Here is a 24,800-nt window from a genome sequence, read left to right on the forward strand (position 1 = left end):
AGGGTGAGTGGTTCCTTGGCATGCTCCTGCCTCTTCAATGTGTTCCCACTATTGTACACTGCATCTGTGGAATCTCTACATCTCTGGGCAGAAGTGGGAAAGTCACCTTCAATCAGGTTAATCTTGCAATTTCCCTGGCATCCAAGCTATTCACTTCCTCGTCCTCTGCGTACCGATATTACTCATGGTCAAAAAGGATGGATTGCAGTTCAAGGCAGAGTTCTCTAAGTTAGAGAACTCTGCCTTAAGCTGCAATTCATCTTTTTTTACCATGAGTAGACTAAGCTTACAGCTATTTTCAACTATGTCTTGCAACTCCTTCTGTGTTGTACTGCATTGACAATAGCAGTGCACTTATGATCTGAAATTCGGTTAATAACCTACTGCGTGGTCCTGCACTGGATGAACAAAATAATTAGCAATGGCGCTCACCCTCTCTTTTGACATTCTTCTATACGTTGTGCTTTACTTTTCTTCATCTTGCACTCCTCCTCGTGTACCAGTTTAACTTCAATGCAACAATCTCTCCATTAATACATTTTTATCATCTATACATTTTTCACACCTTTAACAGAACCTCACAATTTTGTGCTGAAAGAACTCCGGTTATACTTGCGATAGACTGGATAAAATGGGAGGGGGCATTGCCTGCATCCATCGCTCCAGCCTCACATTGAAACAGGCTCCAAAGATGCTGATGTCCTCCTGTGAGCACCTAGTCACAGAAATCTGGAACAATGGCAAGATTGTTTGTGTGTGCCACATGATATATCATCCACCTGGTGACAATCTGCTGTTCTTAGAGCAAATGATGGAGTCCATTTCCTCCTACACTAACCTTCACACTAGCCATATCTTCCGCGGGGATTTTAACGTTCACTGGAACAACACAATTGATTCCCTAGTATGCTCTTTTAAGGCTTTCCTCTCTGACCTCAAACTAATCCAGGCCTGCAATGGTCCCACCCACTATAAAGGCGCCACCCTGGACCTAATCATAACTAGAGACATTATTCTTCTTGATGACATACCTTGGGATTGGTCGGAACATCACCAAATCTCCTTTCACGTTTTTGAAAAAGTCCTGCTCAGACATGGTCAACCGCTTAAAACCAAACAGCTGGTTCGCAATCTGAGAGACCTCAACCTCAATAATCTAACTACCACTAGCAAGAACTTGCTTCAACTAGCCCCTAACATGTATAACGTGGATGACCTTAGGGGTCACTACATCAATTCCACGTCAAGTACAGTTGACTATCGCTCCCATGCAAATCAAAAGGATTCCAACCAAACAATCGAAATCTTGGTTTAATGAATCCTTAAATGAAGAACTTCGCAAACTTAGGCTTCCTGAGAAACTCTGAAGAAACTCTCCATCCACTACAATCCTCAAGCAGTTAAGGAGGATGAGAAGCGCTTACAACAAACACATTTGCAGTGCGAAATCAGATCACTTCAGGGTCCAGGTGGACAGCGCAAAAAACAGACCCAAGAAATTATTTTAAATCATCAAACAACAAGCCACTCATACCATGAATCACATTTCGGCACCCATGACCTCCTACCCCAGTAAGGAAGATTTCTCAGCTCACTTCTCGGAGAAGACAAGGAAACTTGAACTGCAACTTGCCGCAGCTAACCAGCAGTCCTTAAGTTCCTCCTCAGGGGGTGTACCTAAGGCAGAGATTGCTTTTTCACACCCCATTGTAGGCTTTCCTAAAAACAACACTTCTTACAACTCCTTGTTCCCGGATGACCCTGAGCTGGCACTCTCCCGGACGTCTCTAAAACCCTCTAACCACTTCAAGGATCCTCTTACCGCTAAACTTCTCAATTAGCCATTCTCCCAATCCGGACCTGGATTATTCAAGAATCTCTTGTACAGGGGAGTATTCCTGACCACCTCTAGATGGAGCAAGTCACTCCCATCCCTAAGAAGCCTAATGTTGACTTAGCGGATCCCACTAACTTCCGTCTGGTCACTAACAACATGACTTTAGCAAAATTACTCGAGAGATGCGTCCACACACAGCTCTGCAATAACATCGAAAAATGTCCGCTCCTTGACCTTTACCAGTATTGTTTCAGAGCAGGGCACAGCGCTAAAACAGCTCTAACCCACATAGTTGAAGACGTCTTGAGATCCCTTGATCAAAATGTTACCTGCCTTCTGATCTTGCTTGACTTCTCGTCAGCATTTGACACTATTAAACATGAAAACCTGATTGCTATTCTTCAACACAGGATGGGGTTATAGGGCCCTGTCCTAAATTGGTTTGCTTCTTTTTGACATGAATAGACCCAAAGAATCAAAGTTAACCAATCACTTGTGGCCAGTACCCCGGTCATGATTGGAGTACCACAAGGTTCTGCACTCTTTCCCACACAGTTCATCCTTTTTATGGAACCGCTTTCCAATATTCTAACCAAATCCAACAATCAGTACCAAATGTATGCTGATGATACACAACTTTATCTGAAGATCTCCTCTTCTGATGACATAAAAACTCTTAATGATGCGCTTTGGAAAACACAACAGTGGCTAACACATAATCATCTGTTGCTAAACTCCCTTAAAACAGAATTCCTTCAGATTTCCCCCGCAACCACTTGGCTCCTACCCAAGACTGGATCAAACAACTCTCTGCACTCAACTGCGCCCCGCAAATTGTTGACTCTGCTAGATTTTTAGACTTCACCCCGGACAAATACCTAAACATGCAAGCTCACATTAATGCACTAGCAGGGGTGCCAATCATCAGCTCAACACCATAAGGAAAGTCAAGTCATTCTTGCCTCCTAAGGTCATCCAGACAGCTGTCCAATCCCTAGTTCTCACACTTGGAATATGGTTTGGTGACCCTTGCAGGCCTTCCAAAAGCGAGTCTGGCTCTGCTTAAAGCCACCCTTAACGCGTTGGCCAGACTCAGCACAGGTTCTAGAAAACATGACCATATCACCCCAGACTTAATTCAGCTTAACTGGCTATCCATTGAAGCAAGGATTTGCTTCAAGATTTTTTGCCTGACGCACAAAGCTATTCACTACAACACCCCCTTCTACCTAGCAAAACAACTTGAGCTATCTGGCTCCAGTCGGAACTTAAGAAGCTCGAATACTCTACTTTTAAAACCACCCACTGTGCCTTCTCGGGTCTTGCTCCTAGAATTTAGAATGCTCTTCCTCCCGAGATCAGACCTAACCCATCGACTACCTCTTTCAAAAAATATGTCAAGTGGCTAATACTGAACGTCCATATACTGCAATAGCCCTGATGCCATCTTTAATCTGCTTCCATCGCCAGCTTGATAATCTTTTTTTCGATTACTCTAAATTTGTTGTTTTCTCTTCACAGGTACTTTTTGATGTATTACCTGCTGTAACTTTTTAGTTAATTTGTGTGTTCTATTTTGTACCGCAAACTTCTTTTAAAACTCTTGCCTTGTGTCCTCCTTTGTACAACCTTTCTCTGGGCTATGTTCGCGCTTTATAAAACTCTTCAAATAAATAAATAAAATACGTAAAACAAGGCGTGACCTACTCTGTGGTTTGTGTCAAAACGAAGAAAATATGAAGTACAAAAAAGCAAGATGCTATTGTCTTCTATGCACCTATTGTTTCTGACTACTGTGTTTTAGTTACCAAAAAGAAGTGAATTCCAGGTACTTTATTAATTGATGCCACTGTAAAATTGCCTGTCTCGTTGTGGTGGAACTATTTGCCCAACCGTCTTGGAGCACATCCTTCTCCGCTAAAATGTATGAAATACTAAAAACGTGGCTCTTCTGCTCCTCCACTGCAGTCCACCCCCTGTGGCATTCATATTGTTTCTTTCATCTCCGACACTAGCGTCAAGACGCCAATTGGTATTCACACTATTTACAAACTATTAACAATAACATTGTCTATGGAGGCTGACACCCTAATGCTTGATGGTGAATACAGCCCCATCCAGTTCAAAAACTGTTACACAAATAGAGGTTTTTTTCCTCAACTGGGGACTGAATAAATACCGGCCAAAAACAAGATCTTCAGACTAATCATTAGAAAACATTTAAGGCCAACATAAAGCCAAGAGGTCTAGTATAGCTTAATTTCATAATAAAAGCTTTTAAGTACCTCACTTAATTGGGCTTGGGCAGTTCGATACTCCTGAACCAAATGTTCTAGTTGATTGTTAATGTACTTTTCTCGACTTCCCACCTTCTCCAATGTTTTGCTGATTTCATTGTGAAGTTTGTCAAGATAGCCCTGTGGAAAAGAAGTATGCAGGTAATATTTATACACGAAAACGTAATATAAGCATAATAGACCAGGAATGAAAATTAAAGAAAACGACGGTGGGAGGAGGGGGGGCGGGAGGAGACTGGAAAGAAAATAGTGTTCGGGGAAAAGGGTTTAGTAGCCATGGAAGGAAACATGGCCGTCATGAGGCAGGACTAATAAGCTTAAAACCAATGAGAAGGCAGCATTTAGGACCTAAGCCAATAGGCGGAGAGTGGGCGGAGCTTCCACGTAGCTTCCAGTCTATAGTGTATACTGTATGCCTCACAAAGCAATGGCCGCCCATTCGTGCTGAAACGCTAGGCGAGACCTAAAAATGAAGGGAATCCCAGATAGGCACACTGATCTAGACTAATCAACCGTCGAAAAAGATTACTTTTCAAGAACTATACTGCAAACATTCTGGAGAAAATAGTACCTTAGTTTCCTTCAGAGCAGATTCTATTCCGTCTTTGTGCTGATGCATTTGGTCTACATGGATTCTCCAATCCTACAATGAAGAAAACCAAAATCTCAGTTATGTACCAGCATTGTTCACAACATGTAATTAATGTCATTGGCAACACTTCAACTGAATAGCTGAATGAAGGGCCCTATACATACTCCGATAACATTCCAGGATTGTGGAGACACCTGCAAACAAATTCTATCAGCAGTTTATAGGCAGAACAGTTTAGTTTTTAAGCAACATTTCTGGAATACTACACATACATAGCTCGGCTCTATTTAGAAGGATCTGTTGTTTTAATGCCAGAAATCAGAGGATAAGTGCAAGTGTTGAAACAAAATCTTTTGTCTTCTCCGAGTAATTTCATAGTGCCCTCTTGATAGATAACATTTAAAGGGAACTCTTTTCTGGAAAGACAGAATCAAAGGACATTTTAGAAAATGTTAGGAAGGTAAGCTGTTAGTTTTTATATCCGAGTTATGGATAGACTCAAAAGAGGAGTTGCCACCTAAAAGAATGAAAACCTTCCTTAGACTCTAGAAGAAATATTTGACAACACGGATGGCGAAGAGAGGTATGCATGCAAATGTACTCCAAGTACTCTGGGCAGGTGCTGCAATGTTTATTGTCCTTCCTCCAGCACAGATCCCAAAGAGTCAAGGCGAACCACTCTCTCTCCCACCCATCCCCAGTCACCATGGGGGTTCCCCAAGGATCCTACTTATCTCCCATTCTCTTCAATTTGTTTCTGAAACCATTAGCTGATGTACTAAAATCCTTGGACATTCGATTCCATATGTACGTAGACGACACTCAACTCTACCTGAAAATCTCCTCCCCAGACAACATCACTTCACTCAACTCCACAATACTGACTACTCAAACTTGGCTGAGACCCACTGTAGGCAGGTGGATATCTGACTATGGTTACCCCCAAACTTTTTGCCTGGTGTTTAGCTGGTTTTTGACTTTAGTTGGCCTGGGATCCTGCTATTCAGGGCCCCAGGCTAATTGCTCTCTCCTTAAAATGGACTCCATGTACCTTAGGTACATACACAATTGGAACTGGTTCACCTTATTGGCCCCTGTAACAGTGTACCCCAGGTACCCAGGGCATAGGTGCTTCCAAGGCCTACCAGGGGCTGCAGCACGTGTTGTGCCACGCCTGGCCTCCATATTTGACACAACTGGCTGATCACTCAGCTGGGGTAAGTCGGTGTAACCACCCCTTACTTAGGTATAGTATGCCTATATCTAACCTAAAATGGACACATATGTTCCTATCAGCCACTCCTATGGAAGGCCTCATCAATCCTGGAGGCAGAGTGCTTGGAAATATGTGAGATGGTGCTCTGGCATGAGCTGAGCCTGTCTGCAGCTTTCGGAACCATGTCCTTTAGCTGTTTCATGATACTGCCATACCATATACTCTTAAGTGCATTATAATCCTCGCGGTTAAATGCTATCTTTGGTTTGGCTTTATCAAAACATGTCGAGTAAGGTGTCATACGAATTGGAATTCTACCCCCTCGCCAGTTCTGGCGACGGAGGTAGCATTCCACCCTTCTAGAGGGACACGACATGTACCTAACCTGAACCCCGGTTAAAGTTAAACTGAGCCTTAGCATCACAAAATGGATGCTGCCACCACAGACACAAGTCTGACCTCCTGCTGCTGGGAGTCCTTCCAGCGAGGGCAGCCTGGACAAAGGGTTTCCTGCCTTGGGAGGTGCTAGCACCACCCCAGACAGGATTTTGTGTATTGGGTAGGACAAGGCTGAATAGAATCAGACATGCCTGGGGCACACAAGGTGTCCCCGTGCATTTGCCAGTTCAAACCGGTGCTGGGGCTTTCCAGCCCCAGTCCTGGCGTGAAGCTGGACAAAGGAAAGGGGGTGTAACCACCCCCCTTCCTGGTCCCACCCAGAGGAGGGACCTAGCAGGTGATCCGGCCCCCATATTTGGAATAAGAGTAGGAGCTGTGTCCTGAGACTTCAGATCATCCTGAACTCGACTTGAAATACAGAAGAAACTGGACTTCGACATTCTGCTGCACAGAAGACTGAAGAGAATCTCCCTTGTGGCCAAGGAGTGACCACCCTGTGAATACAGGCACCAACCAGCAACTCGACGTCTGCTTTGCCGCCGCCTCCCGCCGGAGCCCGAGCCCAGAGCCTGACAAGACCCAGACTCCCAGACATCTCACAGCCCGATCCACAGTCCCTGCAAAGAAGGGACCCGTGGAGGCACCGAGAGACGTGGGACCGGACCTCTTGAAAGACCCCCGAGAAGCTGACTGCGCAGCACCCGAGGCACCCTCGACACTGTGCTTTGGGGTTTGAGAAGCCCCAACCTCGAGCAGCATTTGCACTGAAGATCAGCCCCCCAGCATCTCCACGATCTGCGTGGGGCCCTTTTGCACTTTGCCACTCGACGCGCCATCCCGGCCACTTGCCACGTGGCTAGCGGCCATCTTGGCGACGAAAACTACAACTTACACCACTGGTCTGGTTGCTCCAGACTGGCCCTTGCTCCCCTGAAAAGGAGCACCCGCTCTGACCTTGCTGGTCGGAGTGAGAAGCTTGAATCGATTCCTGCGTGACTTGCTTTAGCCAAGGCTTGTTTGCTCCTATCAAGTTGCTGACACCACCATCAGCGAGAGCCTTCGTGGGACAGCTCGTGACCAACGCCTGGACGTCCTCGACCTCTTCGTGTCCACCTGGCTGCAGAGACAATCTTCACCTTTTCACCTGTTTGCACCCGACATTGCCTGGTTCCTTCCTGGTTCCACGGTAGTCACTGGCTAGTGACTTTGAACACTGTCCCCTCTGCTTTCAGGTCTTCACCTCTTCAGATCCACCCTTGGCTCCACCGGAACTCCTCTCGACGACCCGCCTGCAGCATCTTCAGCTCCAAGCACCATCGACCTGCGTGACGAAACCCGACACTACTTCGCACCTGTGCACCCGCTTCCTGTGGGTGAGGTAACTCAGCAACGCCGGTGTTCCCACACTGGTATACACCTCTAGTGCCTGTGTCTAAAGTTTTATCCTTGTAGGTCCATCGGAAGGTTCCTAAAACACTAACTTTATAACTTTTACGCATCATAGACATTGCATTGGTGCATGCGTGCGCTTTAAGCGCTGCACCTGAGTCCCGCGGGCCTTTCCTGACTTCATCACTGCTAGTCCCGAACAGCTCCAGCGATTCCCCAGGCAATAGGCCTCTTCACTTTCCCCATAGTGGTTCTTATACCACTATTTTAGTATATGGTTTAGGTGGCCCCTAGGGCTCATCCATATTCGTGCAACTTTTGTATATTTAAACTGTGTTTTGTTTTAACGCATTTGCTTCTGTGCTCATAAAGAGTATAGGGGATATTTGTAGAAATAAATCTATATATATTTTCAATATATATCTGTGTGGTGTCCTTTCATTTGGTATTCAAGGGGATTGTGTATGGTAAAACAGCTTGCTTCACATGCCTTTACAGAGTTTAGCCTAAGACTGCTTAGTCCATGCTACCCCTAGGATAGCTGGTCTATAAGGTTGACTTTACAACCTCCACCATAAGGGTTGCTTGGCATGGTACAAGGTGATCACTAGAACTTGTGAGCATCATATACCAGGCCAACTTCTCACACCCACCTCCTGCTAAACACCACCAAAACAGAATTCCTCCTCATTTCTTCGACGAAACACACTCCTAATATTGACCTCTGGATGAAACAACTCACAGCCTTCAACTGCTCCCCCCGCATTATTGACTCAGCTACATCACTAGGAATCACATTGGCCAAACACCTGAATATGAAGACCCATATCAGCAACGTAAGCAATATACCTAACCACCTTCTGAGAACTCTCAGGAACCTCAAACCTTTCTTACCTCAAGCCGACTTTAAGCAGGTGGTCCAAGCACTTGTTCTACCTAGGCTTGACTATGGCAGTGCTACACTATGCGGCCTCCCCAAATACACTTTGGCTTCGCTAAAGGCTTCATTGAACGCTGCGACCAGACTGATTATGGGCACCAAGAGAAATGCCCACATCTACCCGGTCCTAAAATCTCTAAACTGGCTGCCGTACGAAGCTAGAATTCAACTAAAGATTGCATGCTTATCGCACAAAGCCCTCCACTTCAAAAACCCCAATTACCTGGCGCAAAAGTTAAAACTATCCGGAGGGGGTAGACCATCAAGGAGTGCCAATTCCTTCCTCCTGAAACCCCAGATCTTCCGCAAAAAGAGAACTTGTCAACGAGCGTTCTCGGGATCTGCTCCAAAAATTTGGAACTCTCTTCCACAGGAAATCCGGAGAATCTCCTCCAAGTTTGCTTTCAAACGGGAAGCAAAAAGATTACTCAGCAAAAAGATTCCTCAGCGATTGTCAGCTCTTAGCGCATCAGACACACTTACAGAATGGATGTCACTCTGGTATTTTTCTATTGTTTTTGCTCCCCTTGCCGTTATGTTTTCAATGCCTAGCACATTATACGCCTAGCCAAGGCCTATATTGGTCTTTTCATGTGCACGATTTCTGCACTGCCTATGCATATTCCCTATTTGACTCTTGTACTGATGTTACCTCATTCCCTCAATTTCTAAAGCGCTCGGATATCCTTTGGGATCTAGTTTGCGCTATATAAAACTTTATAAATAAATAAAATAAATAAATAAATAGAAGGCTGGATTTGGCTAGATAAAGATTATCAAGAATCATTCCTTCTTCATGGGTTCATGGATCAATCCGCTTCTGCAGTAACCATGTGCAGAAGCTCTTGCGCTTGAAGGTCTACATTGATCTAATGTAAAGATGTTTTAACTCATTCAGTTTATAAATAAAATCAGTTGTCAAATGTAGGTTATGTGGCCGTACTATAGGTACTCAGGAGAAATACGGGCAAATTCAGTGATGGCCGACTGGTGTGTTCGATTGTGCCCTGGCGCTCGTCAGGAAGCCCACCCTTCATGCAAAACACGTTAGCAATCACCCTTGGATACAGAGGAATCTGAGAAAGATTGCAAACTGCCTTTAATCTGTTTACGAACAGAGTATCTACAAGCATTTCCCAGGGATCTGTTGTCCAGAAACCAGAGAGTGAAGCCCTAGTATTTCCCTTTTCCCTGTGAGCTTTGCCTGTGACTGCGTGGAGTACAGGCCGCAGGAAGGGCAGGACCTGCAAGAGTTGTAGGTGAGACTTGGTGGCATTTACAGTGAATCACAAGCTGTGAAGCGATGTGGGGGTCTTTTTCATCTTCTCCAGCACCTCATCAATCTGAGACCCTAATAGGTCTTACACACTGAAGGGCAGTTTGAGGAGATGCTGTTCAAAGTCTGGCTTAAACTCGGACATATGGAGCCAGACAAGGCATCTGAAAAGGACGCTGGTGTTTAGGTGTTGACTCCCTGCCCCCGGGAGACGGTGTCCACGGCATTGAGGGCGCAATAGACTGTAGAGTTGAAGATGGTCTTTGCCTCAGGCAATAACATTTCCGAACCTTTTTCTGAACTCCTTAAGTTTGCCCTACGTTGGCAGGGTATGCCCAGACATGGGTCCCTTGCTCACTTTGTCACTGGATTCAAGCTAACCTGGCTGATGAAGGGTGTTACCCAGAAACCGGTCCCAGGATGCTTGTTTTCGGTTCAGGGAAGACCTGGCTTGGCAGTTCGGGCTGGACTGTTCCCATGAGGCACAGGGTCAAGACTGATTTGCATATGTCTGTGTCTGAACTGGGGCGGGGAAGTGAGCTAAAGAATGATGATGGATTCAAACCAGATCTGTGACTGGGGGTGAGTGTCTGAACAGTTTCAGCGTTCCGTCCATCATCTCCTTGTGTTTGCAGATACTTCACCAGCTCATAACAAAAAAGGAGCCCAATGAAGTTGGCTATTGGCCAGTGGGTTACTGCCCCTATGTCTACTCTCTTGCCGGCTGCGTCCATCCTACTACTCTACTGGTCAGGCCTTGGGGCAGAGGGGCGCCCCTGTCTCTATGTTTCTTGGACATGGGACCCAGAGGGGCCTCCAACGCAAAGTCCTACTCACTGCAAGTCTCCTTTTCCAAGGCAGAGCCTCTGTGGGTTTTGGCAGTGATTTTACAGAAATATTCATGGAAAGGATATAGATAAAGAGGGGCTTCTTCTTCACACTGAGCTTATCTTGCAGCCTCTGAAGTATGAGCTGCTCTGTATCTTCATAGCTGATCATGGGGGCTGTTCTTGGTGTTTTTATTTCCATAGTGACCGCTGACGAGTCGATAGTGACGCCAAGTTTCCTTTCTATGTCATCAGATGTTTGTGTGACCAATTTTATTTCTTCATTTTTTCAGAGAAAAATGTAATAATTTTCAAGCAACTGATCTGTTATCTGTCTTTTGGTGTGCTTCCTGGCTCACAGGACTGTGATGAATGAACTGATTCTGAAATGTACATCAATCCAGAGGTAGAAGGCAGACATGGTGACTGTAAATTAACAGCAGGCTTAGCGGATCGCAAAAAAGGAAGTATTTTTTGAGTCTTTGGTTGGTACAAATTCCAACTGGCTCAAGACGTCTATTTTGATCTTTTTTGTCTTCTTGCGACATGAAACACATTTCTTTGGACTATGATTTTAATGAGACAAAATATGCTGAACACATGCTTATACTAAGCAACACGTTGTTAGAAAAAGTAATTTTTTAAACATGTTTCTGCCATCATTTTTCTAAAAAAAAAAAAAAAAACATTGAAAGTAATAGAGAATAATGGTGAGACGCAGTATCTCTTAAAAGATGTTATATAAAGGAAAATCTTCACAGAAATATTGAGTACTAAACTAGAGCCCCAAAAGACTGCCTCACACAGAAAGGAGGTAGAAAATCAGGGGACATGGTCTCTCCGCCTCACGAGTGAGTGTCAGTACACTTAAAGAGGATAGACCTTTAAAGTTAATTGCACTTTTCAATGATGTTGATTGCAGCTGATTGGCTGCTGTTTAGCATAGTTTTTACTGAGAATTCCTGGCCAGAGGATGGGGGGTATTCAACCATGTGAAGACGGGATTTGCAACAATTGAACAGTAGCTTTTGCTGCTATGCCATTTGCAACCCTGTGGCTGATACTCTTTCAATGAACCGTAAACAAAATTGTGTATTTAGAGTTTGTTGTGGTACTGATAGACATCATCCGTTCCAACAGAAAAGTACACGAAAAGGTTTTAAATCACAAATACTTAATTTCATGCATTCCTAGTATGCAAATGACTACAGAGGATGTACAATGGAATAGAGTACCTTGTTGTCGGTTTTAATTGTAACTTTCAGTTGAGGAAGGACGCGTTCTACTTCCAAGTTCCACTCCGCTGCATCGGTGGTAGATTCTAAAATGTCCTCTTGTTTCACAGACTCACCAAACTCCTGCATTGAGAAACAATGAGAACCGAACACCATTAGTTAAAGATAATCAGGTGTTCGTTCACCTGGTAAATAACAAATGGAGGCAAAAATTGTACCTGAAAGGAGTGTTCTTTACTCAGAAGATAGCCGCCATTCTCATTTAACCTTTAATAAGTAAAGTGAGCCCCTCCTGCCCCTGACTAACGAGAACATTCAACTGAAGTATATCTGCGAAAGGCTGCACAATGGGGTCATAAATGCTACTGTGGCAAAACGAATATCAAGATGGGACCAGCAAGTCAATGGTTTGACCTCTACGGTAATGTTCACACTGCAGCATTAGTAACGATTTTCAATAAACAGCCTAATGTCCATTCTTTATTCACCACAGCTTCTGCCTTTACGTTTCTAATCAATCATAAAATTTGACCAATGCATGCTTCCCATAAAGCACTGTGCAGATGAGCATTTTTGTAAATAAAAGTGTAGGAATAGATCTAAAATATTGAAAACAGTTGACTAATGAAAACATATTATGCAAAATTATTGTATTCCAAAGCTTAGCCTTTACAGGTAGAAAGATAAGTGTTTTTTCATTGTACGCATGTTAACGTGGAAGGGTCGAAAGCTCTATAAACTAGTCAAATCTCACACAAGCTACTGCCACCTTACCTCTAGCTCCATCAAAACATATCTTTTCTGACTTTGTCAACTTGGTGAGAACTGAAAGAAATGAAGTATCATAACTTCCAATGGCTTCTCCAAATAACACTGCATGTTGAAACTTGTCAATCACCACATGTAACTCATTTAGATCAAATTAAATCTTGCCTTTGTATCAAGGAATGTAGAACCCAAGACCCTGTTTATGCTCTGTGGGTACATTCCTGCCCCAGCACAAATGGAAGCCTGTGTAGGAATCAGAATGCGGTGTTATAATGGCACTCTGATGCTTTCCCATGACACCATTTTATAAATTATTTTTACCATTACATTATATTTATTAATTAAATGCATTTATATTAATAATTAGTTTAAATAATGTAATGTAATATTAGATTCCATGGGCTTTCATTTAAGTACCTAACTCCATTATTTTCTATGGGGTGTTTTGCGATACCAGTGGATGTCCATGTGTTGTGATAGACTTACTTCAGCTCTGACTGGAGTACCTTTACTAATATTTTGGATCCCATTCTGGCTGTAGCTACTATAGACGTGTGGTTTGTGAATAGCTATGGGCTCACACTTGTGTGGGTTGACGTCCCTATGTAAAGCCCTCCCTAACCCCCTCGTTAATCCGCCTTTAACCCTTCCCCTTTATATGTAAATATTTCCCATTTCCAACCACTCTGCCCCTCCCACATTTACTACTAACACATATACCTGCATATGCGGAGACTGCAGTTGAGGTGGAGATCTTTTGACTCTGCACTTAGGTTTGTGAATAGCATTCTGTGGTGTGTTTTGTAGCACAATGAATCATACTTAAAAATACAGTTTATGAATAGGTTCCTGAAAGTATACCATGAGGAGGATGGGAAGTAACAAATGCTGCCAGGGACACTTTGGGCCAAGGAATTATGCTGTGTGTCAAGTGTAAGGTGAATAGAGTATGTGTAGTATTCAGCTTCTATAATATGATGTAGGGGTTGGAGTCTTGCTGCTTCTTTTTTCAAGACGTTGATCAGAGCCATTAGGGCTCTGTTATGACGAACACTTGTGTCCATGGCGACAATACGGCAGTGTATTTGCCACAGAGTCTACATATACTATGGAGCTGCAGCGGGAACACCTACGCTCTATTCTTCAGTTAATTCCCACAGGTGGGTGTGAATTGTCAAATGAGCCCATGTATCATCAAATGGGGTTCTCTCAACCGGATCCAGTTGGTTAGCCTTTCTAGCGCGTGTACCTCTCTAAGCTTCATTTGCTCTTGCTATATCATTGAAAAAGTGTCATATTTGTAGAGCTTCAACATACATGTGTTGCCGACCGACAGCAATGCCAATTTTCCCAGGTCCATTTAGTACAAGCTGCTCTAGTCCAGGTTTTTTCAATGAATTGTGGAACTTGTAGTCGTATTTATTCTGTTATAATAGGACTACAAGTCCCAGGGTTCATAGAAAAAAGTATAAACTTGAGCAGCTCAACAAATATGAACCTTGGAAACCTGGCAGCTATTTACAGTCAGTAATATTCTAAGGAAGCATTTCTCAAGTCAAATAACCTTTAATTGGTTTGGAATATACAACCATAAAATATGACATAAAACAATAAATACACAACACAATGTAACAGGATAAAATATAATTAAATTGATAGATCAAATATAGTCCGCATTCGTATCAGGTATAGTTTTCCGGGTCCTCACAACACTGTTTACAAAGCTTACAACTGTAATACAGACAGGTTAAGTTTGAAATGATAGTAGATATAGAAGGGCAGGCTGCCATTGTTTCGAATTTAAAACAAATTCCTTTACAAAATGCACTCTAGAGGATTTATAAAACTTACAGAAGAAGCATGGAAGGAAACAGTTACTGATGCACACGGTGCTTGTCCTGCAGACAGCTTTCTGCCCCCTTTGGGGAGACGTGCTAACACCTCACAGGAATGGATACAACAGGGAACTGCATGGGAAAGAGGTGTTACCTCACTCCTGCAAGAAGCCACATGGGTGTTAGTCAGAAAACACAAGCTTCAAAAGCAAAGCCACCTTTAAAAGGCAAATGGGTAACATTTAGAAGAGGGACTCTATGCTGGCACTGGGTACTAGAGGTGAGAAGCCAGTTGTCAAACTGTTTTTCCATGGACATGGAGGCCTTTGATAGCCACACCTCTAGAAGTGGGCAAAGGAGCTCGGTGTGTTGAGAGAGGGGTCGCGCCATTTTGGGACTGGCCAGAATGGTGCATCCTGGAATAACCAGATGCTTCACTTCCTAGGAAGTGCTCATCAGGAGGGAGGGAATCTAGTAGCCCATTGGCTACAAACCACATCCTACCCCGAGGGCATATTCTGAAAATAAATAGGACACCCTGGCACCCAGAACTCAGACCTCGACCGACTTGGAAGAAGGACCGAAGAAGGACTGTCATGCTGCATCGAGGCCAGCGAAGAGAGGCTGCACCTACGAAGACTGCATCTGCTGCACTGCCACGGCGGCCTCAGAGAGCCGGGCTGTGCAGCAAGGATTAAAATAAGTACCAGGGAAGGCTCGCCGGAGGTCCACTCTCCAATCAGTATCGTGGGGCAAGACGCCAAGTCGCTGTGTATATTTGGGCAGAAGTTGTGTCCGCTTCACCAGTTGTCAAGCACCCACCGCTGGCTCTGGTTGTCAGGTCAATTACCGCTGAGCCAGCGGGAGACTGCCACTGGAGCCCTCCTGCCGCTTGACTGGTGGGAGGCTCCCTGGTGTAGGCCGCCCACCTTTTGGGGTAACCATCTCGTCGATCGGAGGTAGACCAGGGTTGTCTGGGTCTGGAGGCCAGGGGGACCCAGGGGAAGACTCACCCCAGTTCGCTGGGTCGGACTCCGCGCTCAGAGGTAGGAAAGGGTGGGGATCGGTCGGCCTCACTGCAGGCCCCTCGTGATGGGTGTCGGTGGCCTTGCTGTGCGCTTACCAGCCAACAGAACTGCCGTGGAGAGTGGAGTAGGTGATTGCCAGCGTCCTTACAGCATTCTGTGGCAAAGATGGCGACGGAAAGTTCGTTTTCCTGGATGCCCCTCGGGAACTCTTAGGGAGTACGCCCTCCATCTTCAGCGGCTAGCTACTGCCCCTCTTCATAGCGTTCTTGTGCCCTGTATTTTAGAAATAACTAGAGTAGAAGCTTTTTCTGCTTTCTCAGGCACAGGATAAAGGCTAAAAGAATGTATATGTGCTTTAGGGATTCAATTCCACATTATGCACAGCATCTTCCATTCAACTCTACTTTCCTCATCAGACATTTAATCTTCTACACTGGATTACTACAAGTTCTTAATATCATAAGCAGAATAGGCAGAATCATTGAATTCAATAGTTCATTCCAGAGCAGATTCAGGTCAACCAGATAAAAAAATGACAGTTAGTCCAGAAAACTGCAGCATCTTTAAACTGCATTGCATATAGAGATTTCATGAGCAAGCTGCTTCTTCCTTAATACAGAAAAGCTCCCAACAACCACCTTCAATATGCCACTAAATAAGTTTAGAAAATTCACCGCTTCAACACAGCATAGGTGGTACAGTACAAAAGCACAGGTGCACCACATAACAGACTCCAGAATAGTATCAAAAACGTATTAAAAATGATCACAGGAAATGGCGTCCAATGTTTTTGATCTTTTTTATTTCAATGCGTAGGGAAGAATAGCCGACGCGTTTCGTCCCCCTTGGGACTTCTTCAGGGCAATATAATGTGTGTCTTCCAAAATAGATCGGCAACTCGTGTAGGAGCAATGCAATAGGAATGGATGCAGATCTGCACCCGGAGGTCCATATGCGCAAAGATATAAATAATGAGGTTAATGTGATCCCTCAGAGATTTATCGGCATAGAAGTGTTGAAAGCTTAAACCTTGATCAGGCAGCGGAAAAGAATTGGAAATGGCTCCGAAATGGGGAATAAGAATTCCCCGTCTGTCCTAATAGATGTGGTTCCAAACGGTAGAGTAAAGCCTTCAGACACGTATTTTAACTCTAAGTCCCCAGTTCGTCCCAATGCTTGCAGTTACGTTAATTCCGTGGTCATATTCCTTCTCCTCTCAGTGGCTGGCTCGCAAAAAAGTAGTTCACGGCCCGATTAATCTCCTACCGCACACGTCTCCACTCCCTCCAGTACGTATAGCACCTGGTGTCATAGCATAGGTGGTAACAACATCGCAACTGTCTTGGCTTCATGCATTGGAACTCACTACCCCAAACAAAGACAAAGAACCACACATGAACTTCTTCAATACTTCACACTATAGGCAATGTATTCCAATAATGCTGCTTACTCATTCAGGCCATCTTATCTTGAACTGTACTTACTATTTACTTAATCTATAACAATAAATCCAACCACTCAATTAAAACCTTAGTTCACTTACTGATTTGTGTGTTTGCGCTTTTAAAACATTCAGGTCAATGTAATTTTCATCATCATTGTCTGTGTCTTCTCCCTTAAAAGTAAAATAAAATGTTTCTTTAAGATGAATGTCAAGGGAACAACAGATGTACACATTTTGAAACAGAATTCTCGGTTTTCCGACTTGTAAAAATGGCGTGCATCAGGTGGCTGCACATTGCCTTTTCACACTCTCAATGACTTGTCATTTCTTCAGGGAGAGAGACTTTTGAAGGTTTCTAATCCTGCATGGCAAATTGATTTAGGACCTTACTTCCTTGAATACAGTACGGCGTATACTGTGGTTCCTCATTATCAAGATGATGTTATTGTATAATAGCTACAGAGTGAAACAGAGCGACTGTGTAGGAGTGTGTCAGAGAGCATGAGCGAGCTAGATAGTGAGGCAGAAAGTGAAGCAGAGGATGAAGTAGACACAGGGTTAGGTAAAGGTTGAGAGTAAGGCGGAGCTAGAGAATAAAGCGGAGGGGGAGGGCCAGATACAGTTTGAGACACAGATTTAGAGATGGAAATATTAAGAGGCCAAAACTTTATTATTTTCTCATTTTGTCTCTTCTTTCTGAGATTCAGAGAGATATGGAAATAGGAAGAAGGAGACTGAGGGAGAAAGAAAGAAGTGGAGAAATTGAGATTGAGAGAAAGTGAGATACTGAATGAGTTAGAAACAGAGATAGGAAAGATGGAAGGAGTGAGACACAAATTGCGATTAAGAGTTAACGATAAAGAAAGCATGTGAAATATTTAGCAATGTCAAGGAAAGACTGGGCGATATTGCAAAAAAACAAAGCGATACTGAGAGAAATGGGTATTCTACACAATTCCCTCATGGGTGAAGTACATTATTCCTAGCTTGCGTAAAAATCTGAGTCCTTATACTTACAAATGAGGTGACATCTTCCAAATTTTTCAAGGCCTGTGCATGTCAATCAGTATATGTACTGCAGTCGGCATGAAGGGCCAGGAAGTGGTCTGCTCACTGCAGGAACGTGGTGATCTGAAAGCCAAGAGTTCAAACTACTGCAAAGCACTCTCAGGCTTCCATCCTTCCAAGGTCAGAAAACTTAGTGCCATTAAAGCAGGTAATATTAAGAACCGTTGCTGTTGTCTGCAGTGCTTATGAACATCAGAAGCATATTAAGAAGCACATATAAATAACAATTATGATTTTACTGACAATAGATCATTCATTCATTTACCGCTAGGTCACCTTCCACTTTGTCCAGCATCAACTCCGCATCATCCTCCATTATGGTTTCTTCTTCCAGTTCTTCTGCGGGGTAGGATGGCCTGAAAGAGGCACATTTTCAGAAATATTTAAAAAGTGCTTTAAAAATAGTACCTAACTTTAAGAAGCTGGAGCTAAAGAGATGCTCCTGCCTTTCTGTGGAACAATGTGCAGTCTTTGCCAGGAGATTCTTTATTCATTTATTTTTACTAATCTTAAATATTCAAGGTTAGTGCTTGCGGGGAGGGAGGAGACTGGCCCTGGTGCACGTGAAAAGAGCAACCAGTTCAAAGTGTGCCTTGGGATTCTGGAGCCTTTCTTGACATATACCCGGAGGGAGAGTCCTCCATTGAGTTTCATTGCTAGAGCCATGGTGTTGAGGGCGTTGAGAGTCTGCTGTTTATTGTTGGAGAGGCAAGCTTTTTATTTCAGGTGGGTTGTGTCCGATTAATTTGGTCTCACCCAGTCACAACCACCATTTTGTGCTAGCGGTGTGAGCTCAGCCTCAATAACTACCTCCATTATTGCGAGTGGTTCCAGTATAAAATCATGTACCTCTTTAAAAAGGTAACAATTTACAGCTATTATAATGCTCCCAGAATGCTACCTTATTCGTAAATGCAAACATAAATACAGAAGCAAAAAAGAAAATCAGTCTGGCCTTTCACATAGATACAGTGCCTCAAGCAATTACTAAATGTTCCGCTCATAATAGACACAACTGCTACAGAAGTCTATTGCGAAGCTGCAATAACTCATGACGTTAGTTAATGTCCCTCTTGAGTTAGAGGCCGTTGCTTCAAATAGTGTTAACGAAAACAAGGTGGGGTGCATCAACAGAAAAATGCAGACTTTGACTTGATCAAACAATCTGTATATCTTATTTTTGACAGGGAGGCTGTGACAGTACATCACTCCTAACCCAACGTACCAAGGACTCCTGTACCACAGTGAGTAACCTGTGGGGGAGGGGGCATCCCTGTCTTATGCCTCTCACATCATGCAGTGCCAATCCTCAGCACAATCACACAGTTGGGAAAGATCAGAAGCACCGACATCTAAGAATGTTTCCAGCACACACTCCTACATATATTTCCATGTCCTCTCTTTGTTTAACAATTGCCATATCCACTCATTGAGCAGCATTGTGTTATACCCACATTTATAGTTTATATGCACTTTGAAATCCACAAGCAAAATCACACACTGGAGGACAAGCCAGGACACAGTTGCATGAGTTATAAAGGGGTTCGCCCTGTAAACTCTAGGACCAGGGGCCAATAATAGGTACAAAACAGAAAAGTGGTCCGAGTTAAACAATCATATGCGTTCACAAGTACTTGCATCGTACCGAAAAACACCACATATAGTTAAATACAATGGAGTGTGTCTGATGCAGTATTCTTAGTTAAATTGCATTTATTATCCACAAGAGTTCATTTCATTGAAATCTTACACAAGGAATTCATCACATTGTACTTAATAATCATTCATTCGATGTAATTGTAAAGTTCATTACATTCGGATAGTGCTCTCAGTGAAGAGGGCCTCATTCAAAAACAGAACAAGCCGAGACTCGAGCGACACTGACGGCACAACTCAGACACCCTCCAAAATGATGCCAGAATAACACGGCGATCACCCAGAAACGGCTGCACAATCCAACGTTCTTTGCCGCTGAGGACGCAATCCCCAATTCTCTAGGAGCTGCACAGCCCCCACCAGGACGGAACATCCTTTGACCGTTCCTTCATGCTCTCCATCTCGTCCTGATGAAGACCCCAACATGAGGCAACACTAACCCTTCAGCACATAAGGGGTCGAAACGTAGACTACGCCAACCTGACACACCATAGGATCCAAAGCATTGAACATTTTCTTACCTATGTGTGATGTTTTTGGGGAACATTAACATTGATTGTAAAGGCGTATTTGATTTTACTGTGATGTTTCAATGTAACACCACCTTTACCCAGTCCCTCACACACCTATCTCACTCCCTCCCCTTTTCACTGAGAGCACTATCCGAATGTAATGAACTTTACAATTACATCGAATGAATGATTATTAACTACAATATGATGAATTCCTTGTGTAAGATTTCAATGAAATGAACTCTTGTGGATAATAAATGCAATTTAACTAAGAATACTGCATCAGACACACTCCATTGTATTTAACTATATGTGGTGTTTTTCGGTACGATGCAAGTACTTGTGAACGCATATGATTGTTTAACTCGGACCACTTTTATGTTTTGTTGCATGCATTGTTCTGCAGTGCTTGAATTGCTACACAATTTATACTAATATGAACAAAATTCCCCATGACATAACAGATTTACAATATATAAAGTAAGAATCTTACCTGTTCCAGCTGAAATGTATATGCTTCAATGCTTCTTCTGCTAAGCAATCAAGAACATAGCATGCTTGTTCTCCATAGCCAGCCTTTAACTTTGAAGGAGGAAAATCAACAGCCACACCCTAAAACATTAAACAAAAGTTAAGTGTTGTATCATTTGTTCTATTTTATTGAGCTGGTGTTTGTTTAGTAATCATTTATTTTGAATAGTCTTGTTAGTTTGGCCAAAAGAAGGCAATGACTAAAATCAGGTTCCCTACTTTAATAAAATACAGTACATTAGAAAGCTCAGTGTTCTCTCTTAAGGTTAAATTAAGGTTTAGGTTAGATTGTAGCTTACCCCCAAACTGAAAGTGAGATAGAGAACAGACAAAAGGATGCACACATCCAAATACAGTATTTTGCAAAATTACTGGGTTTGCAATTGAAAAAATAAATCTTTACTATTCACAAAAGTCCATTTAAGAGTCTGACGTTTAAACAGACTTTGGTAACCCTTTCTGAATCATTAATAGAAGAGTGTGTCCCTAAAATGGGAAAACCACATTTAGAAAAAAATACATTTATTCCAGGTCCCCATGGTTATTTCCCATAACTCATTATGAAGCAAGAATTCTGACCTCCTGGTCAGAGACCTGCTCTCTCCCCCAGCAGCTTCGCTGTTGTGCCGCTGCCGCTGCGAGGGGTCTGGTAGGTGTTCGAGGCCCTCCTCTATCCACAGGCACCTGTCTGCGCCTCATGTAATAAAATTAACTGTTAATTTACAATGTGCTCTAATACCCAAAGGTTTCTAGGCGCGGTAGCTCTTCGTGATCTATAAGCCTGAGCAGGAAGTTCGGAAAGTGAGGACGGGCTAGTTGTTAAAAAGCTGAGTTTTTAAGGCTTTAAGAAAAGTCAGGAGATTGTTTTCTGTTTTCAATGCTATTGGAAGTGAGTTCCACAGTCTAGCTGTGCCTGCGATGAAACTTCACCCTTTCCAAGAGGACCTGGATGAGCAGCAGCTGCCTGAAGCTCAACTCGGAGAAGACAGAGGTCCTCGTCCTCAGACCCTCCTCCACCGCTTGGGACAACACCTGGTGGTCCGCCACCCTTGGCAGCCCACCAACCCCATGGACCACGCCCAGAACCTCGGCATCATATTCAACTCCTCCCTCTCCATGACCAGACAGGTCAACGTGGTCGCCTCCACCTGCTTCAATACCCTCTGTATCCTTCGCAAGACCTTCAAATGGATCCCTGCCGAATAAAGAAAAACGTCACCTACGCACTCATAACCAGCAGACTGGACAACGGAAATGCCCTCTACGCCGGAATCAACAAGTCTCTGCTCCGCAAACTTAAGACAGTACAGAACACCGCAGCTAGACTCGTCCTCGGCATCCCTCGACAAGAGCACATCACCCAACACCTGCAAGACCTCCACTGCCTACCAGTCGAGAAGAGAGTAACTTTCAAGATACTCACCCACGCCTTCAAATGCCTCGACACCACCGGACCTCAATACCTCAATGAGAGAATCTCCTTCCATGTACCCAAGAGAAACCTCAGATCCGCCGATGTTGTTGAAACCCTGCACATTCACAGAGAACAGATGGAAGAGACTACATCATGGCCAAGACCTGGAACGAGCTCCCAATCAACATCAGACGCGCCCCCTCTCTGAACATATTCAGGAAGTCCCTCAAAACCTGACTCTTCGACTGAACGGAGCAGCTTACAAAACCCCACCCCGCCCCGCCGCCTTGAGACCATCACGGGTGAGTAGCGCGCTTTACAGTTACCTGATGCATTGATAAATGCATGGTGCAGGGGTGCAATTACGGCCCTTGAATGGTGATTCATAGACCTGTCATTTCTGCACCATTGCTTCATGCTACACTGTGCCATATAATTCCTAATCCGGAAACCACCCTCCAAGTAAGAGGTCTGCTGAAGCCATCTTCCCACCCATGGAGGGGGATCACTTGCATAATCTTCTGGCCTATCCCATCCATCCAACCATCCACCGCCATACACCAAGTCCTAAGCACCACTCTGGTGTGTTCAGGGAGGGAAGATGGAATGAGAACACCACATAGTAGCCCCTCGATCTTGTGTAGCCACACCCTAGCCACCACCAACCGAAACGCTGGGTCCCCTCATCCACCACTCAGCTGCCCAATAGTGTAAATGAATATCTGTCATACCCGGACCCCTATCCCACGTGGATTGGGTACATTTCCCATATGCTAGGCAGGGCAGTTGATCCTGCCACAAATTTTGGCCCTGCATCTGACACCAGTAAAGCTGTGGCAAGTTAAAAAAGAAAAATTCCGTACAACGTCTAGCTGACGGGGAGGGTGACCCCTTTAAATAGTAAGCTACGGCCTAAATTATTGAGCTGCAATTCCACTAAGCGTTTATATTTTGGAATATATGAAAGACTGACTTTCCAGGATGCTATAAACTACTCAAGGTAGGCACGTCTCTTAATATACTTCTTATGAGACTATGTTCACTCAAATACGGGGATACCAGACTCGTATTTTGGAGTGTGAAGATATGAAGAGATGAAGATATGCATATGACAATAGAAAGATATATATACTCTACTCATTTCTCTGCTTCTTTGCGTCTATATGTATATTCATAGATGTCGCTAGATATGCAGTTCGAGATATGTATACTTACATTTACCATTATATAGTTTTGCTGCCATCTTTTCACTTTCGTTCTTTTTTATAGTCTGTCTGAATCGAATGGGTAAAACTGATACCTAGTTACTTTGAATTAAGATTTTTCATATGACCCGCCTAACATTTGGAAGAAATAAATAGTTAAATGACAACGGGATGCCGACACAACTTAAAAGAAATAAGAATGGTATGTTACTCATATTATATGTTTATAGGTCGGTTGTTCTATAAGTCAGGACGGGCGCTCTGGGTAATACACCCTATTAATGACTGTGTGAAATAACATTTATTATGATGATACTATATACATAGAAATTGATGAACTGCAGACCCATAATTTGTTCATATGACCCGCCTAGCATTTGGAAGAAATAAATAGTTAAATGACAACGGAATACCGACACAACTTAAAAGAAATAAGAACGCCCTGAAGAAGTTCTGTTGTACAGAACGAAACGCGTCGGCTGGCTGTGGTACATAAACGTAAGGAAAATAATATAGCATTTGAATATATACCAAAATTCAGCGCTTCAATAAGGACTTTAAGTAATGCTGAGCCCTCTCCATCTCTTTCAAGTGAGACCAAGCAACTCTTCTCAAGACCGCCTTACTGACCAGCTACAGGGTACCCCGAAAACGCAAGATGCTCCGGTTAAGGTCAACTTCTTGGGCTAGAAAGTCCCAGAATTCCCAGTGCTGTAAGAACCATGCATAAGTCTCCATATCAGGTAGGGTCCGTCCGGTTGCATACCAAACAAGAAAGTCACCAGAGCCTGATCTGCAATCCCCTGAGTGGAATATGCGACCCGGAGGTACTGGGCAGATCTGGCGCAAGAATCATAATAAGGTCAATGCAGAACAGGGAGTTATGCACCGCGGAGATGTGGGTTTAAACCGAGACCCCAAGGTTCCAAAGCTTCTATGTGTCACAGAGACTGAGGTGCTCAGACCAACTATGCAATCCCTTGCTCCCCCTTCTCTTCTCTTTTCCAACCCCTGTGAGTCTTCTCTAGGGATGATAACATCATTAAAATCACAGCCAATAAAAGTTATACCATGGGGGAGTCGAAGAATCTGTGCTTGCAAGCCCTCCATGGTCTCATGGATTAAAGTAGGTGGGACATAGACACTGATAAAGAAGTGGATGCGTCCTTGTAGTGTACCTGCCACTACCACAAATGTCCCCAGGGGATTCAGGTCCACCTCGGAGACCACCAACGGGGACATTTAATGGAGAAGTACTGCTGCACCTCTGAACCCCTTGGGGTGCCCTGCATGGTGGAGCAAATATTACCAAGAAGGTGGATCTCCTGTAG

The 24,800-nt window shown here is 43.8% G+C and overlaps 1 protein-coding gene across 1 annotated transcript in view; it reads right to left on the reverse strand.

The window, feature by feature from the left end:
* LOC144755678 (intraflagellar transport protein 57 homolog) overlaps positions 1 to 24,800 on the reverse strand; it is a 115,257-nt gene that overhangs the window by 71,808 nt on the left and 18,649 nt on the right. The window contains exons 3-8 of the mRNA XM_078644849.1: positions 20,813 to 20,931; positions 18,417 to 18,507; positions 17,183 to 17,254; positions 12,009 to 12,131; positions 4,706 to 4,777; positions 4,123 to 4,254 (exon numbers count right to left, since the gene is read on the reverse strand). Coding sequence (XP_078500975.1) covers positions 4,123 to 4,254; positions 4,706 to 4,777; positions 12,009 to 12,131; positions 17,183 to 17,254; positions 18,417 to 18,507; positions 20,813 to 20,931 — 609 coding nt within the window. The remainder of the gene's footprint in view (positions 1 to 4,122; positions 4,255 to 4,705; positions 4,778 to 12,008; positions 12,132 to 17,182; positions 17,255 to 18,416; positions 18,508 to 20,812; positions 20,932 to 24,800) is intronic.

Source organism: Lissotriton helveticus, chromosome 5_1 (assembly GCF_964261635.1).
Source record: "Lissotriton helveticus chromosome 5_1, aLisHel1.1, whole genome shotgun sequence".
In the NCBI taxonomy this organism is placed as follows: domain Eukaryota; kingdom Metazoa; phylum Chordata; class Amphibia; order Caudata; family Salamandridae; genus Lissotriton; species Lissotriton helveticus.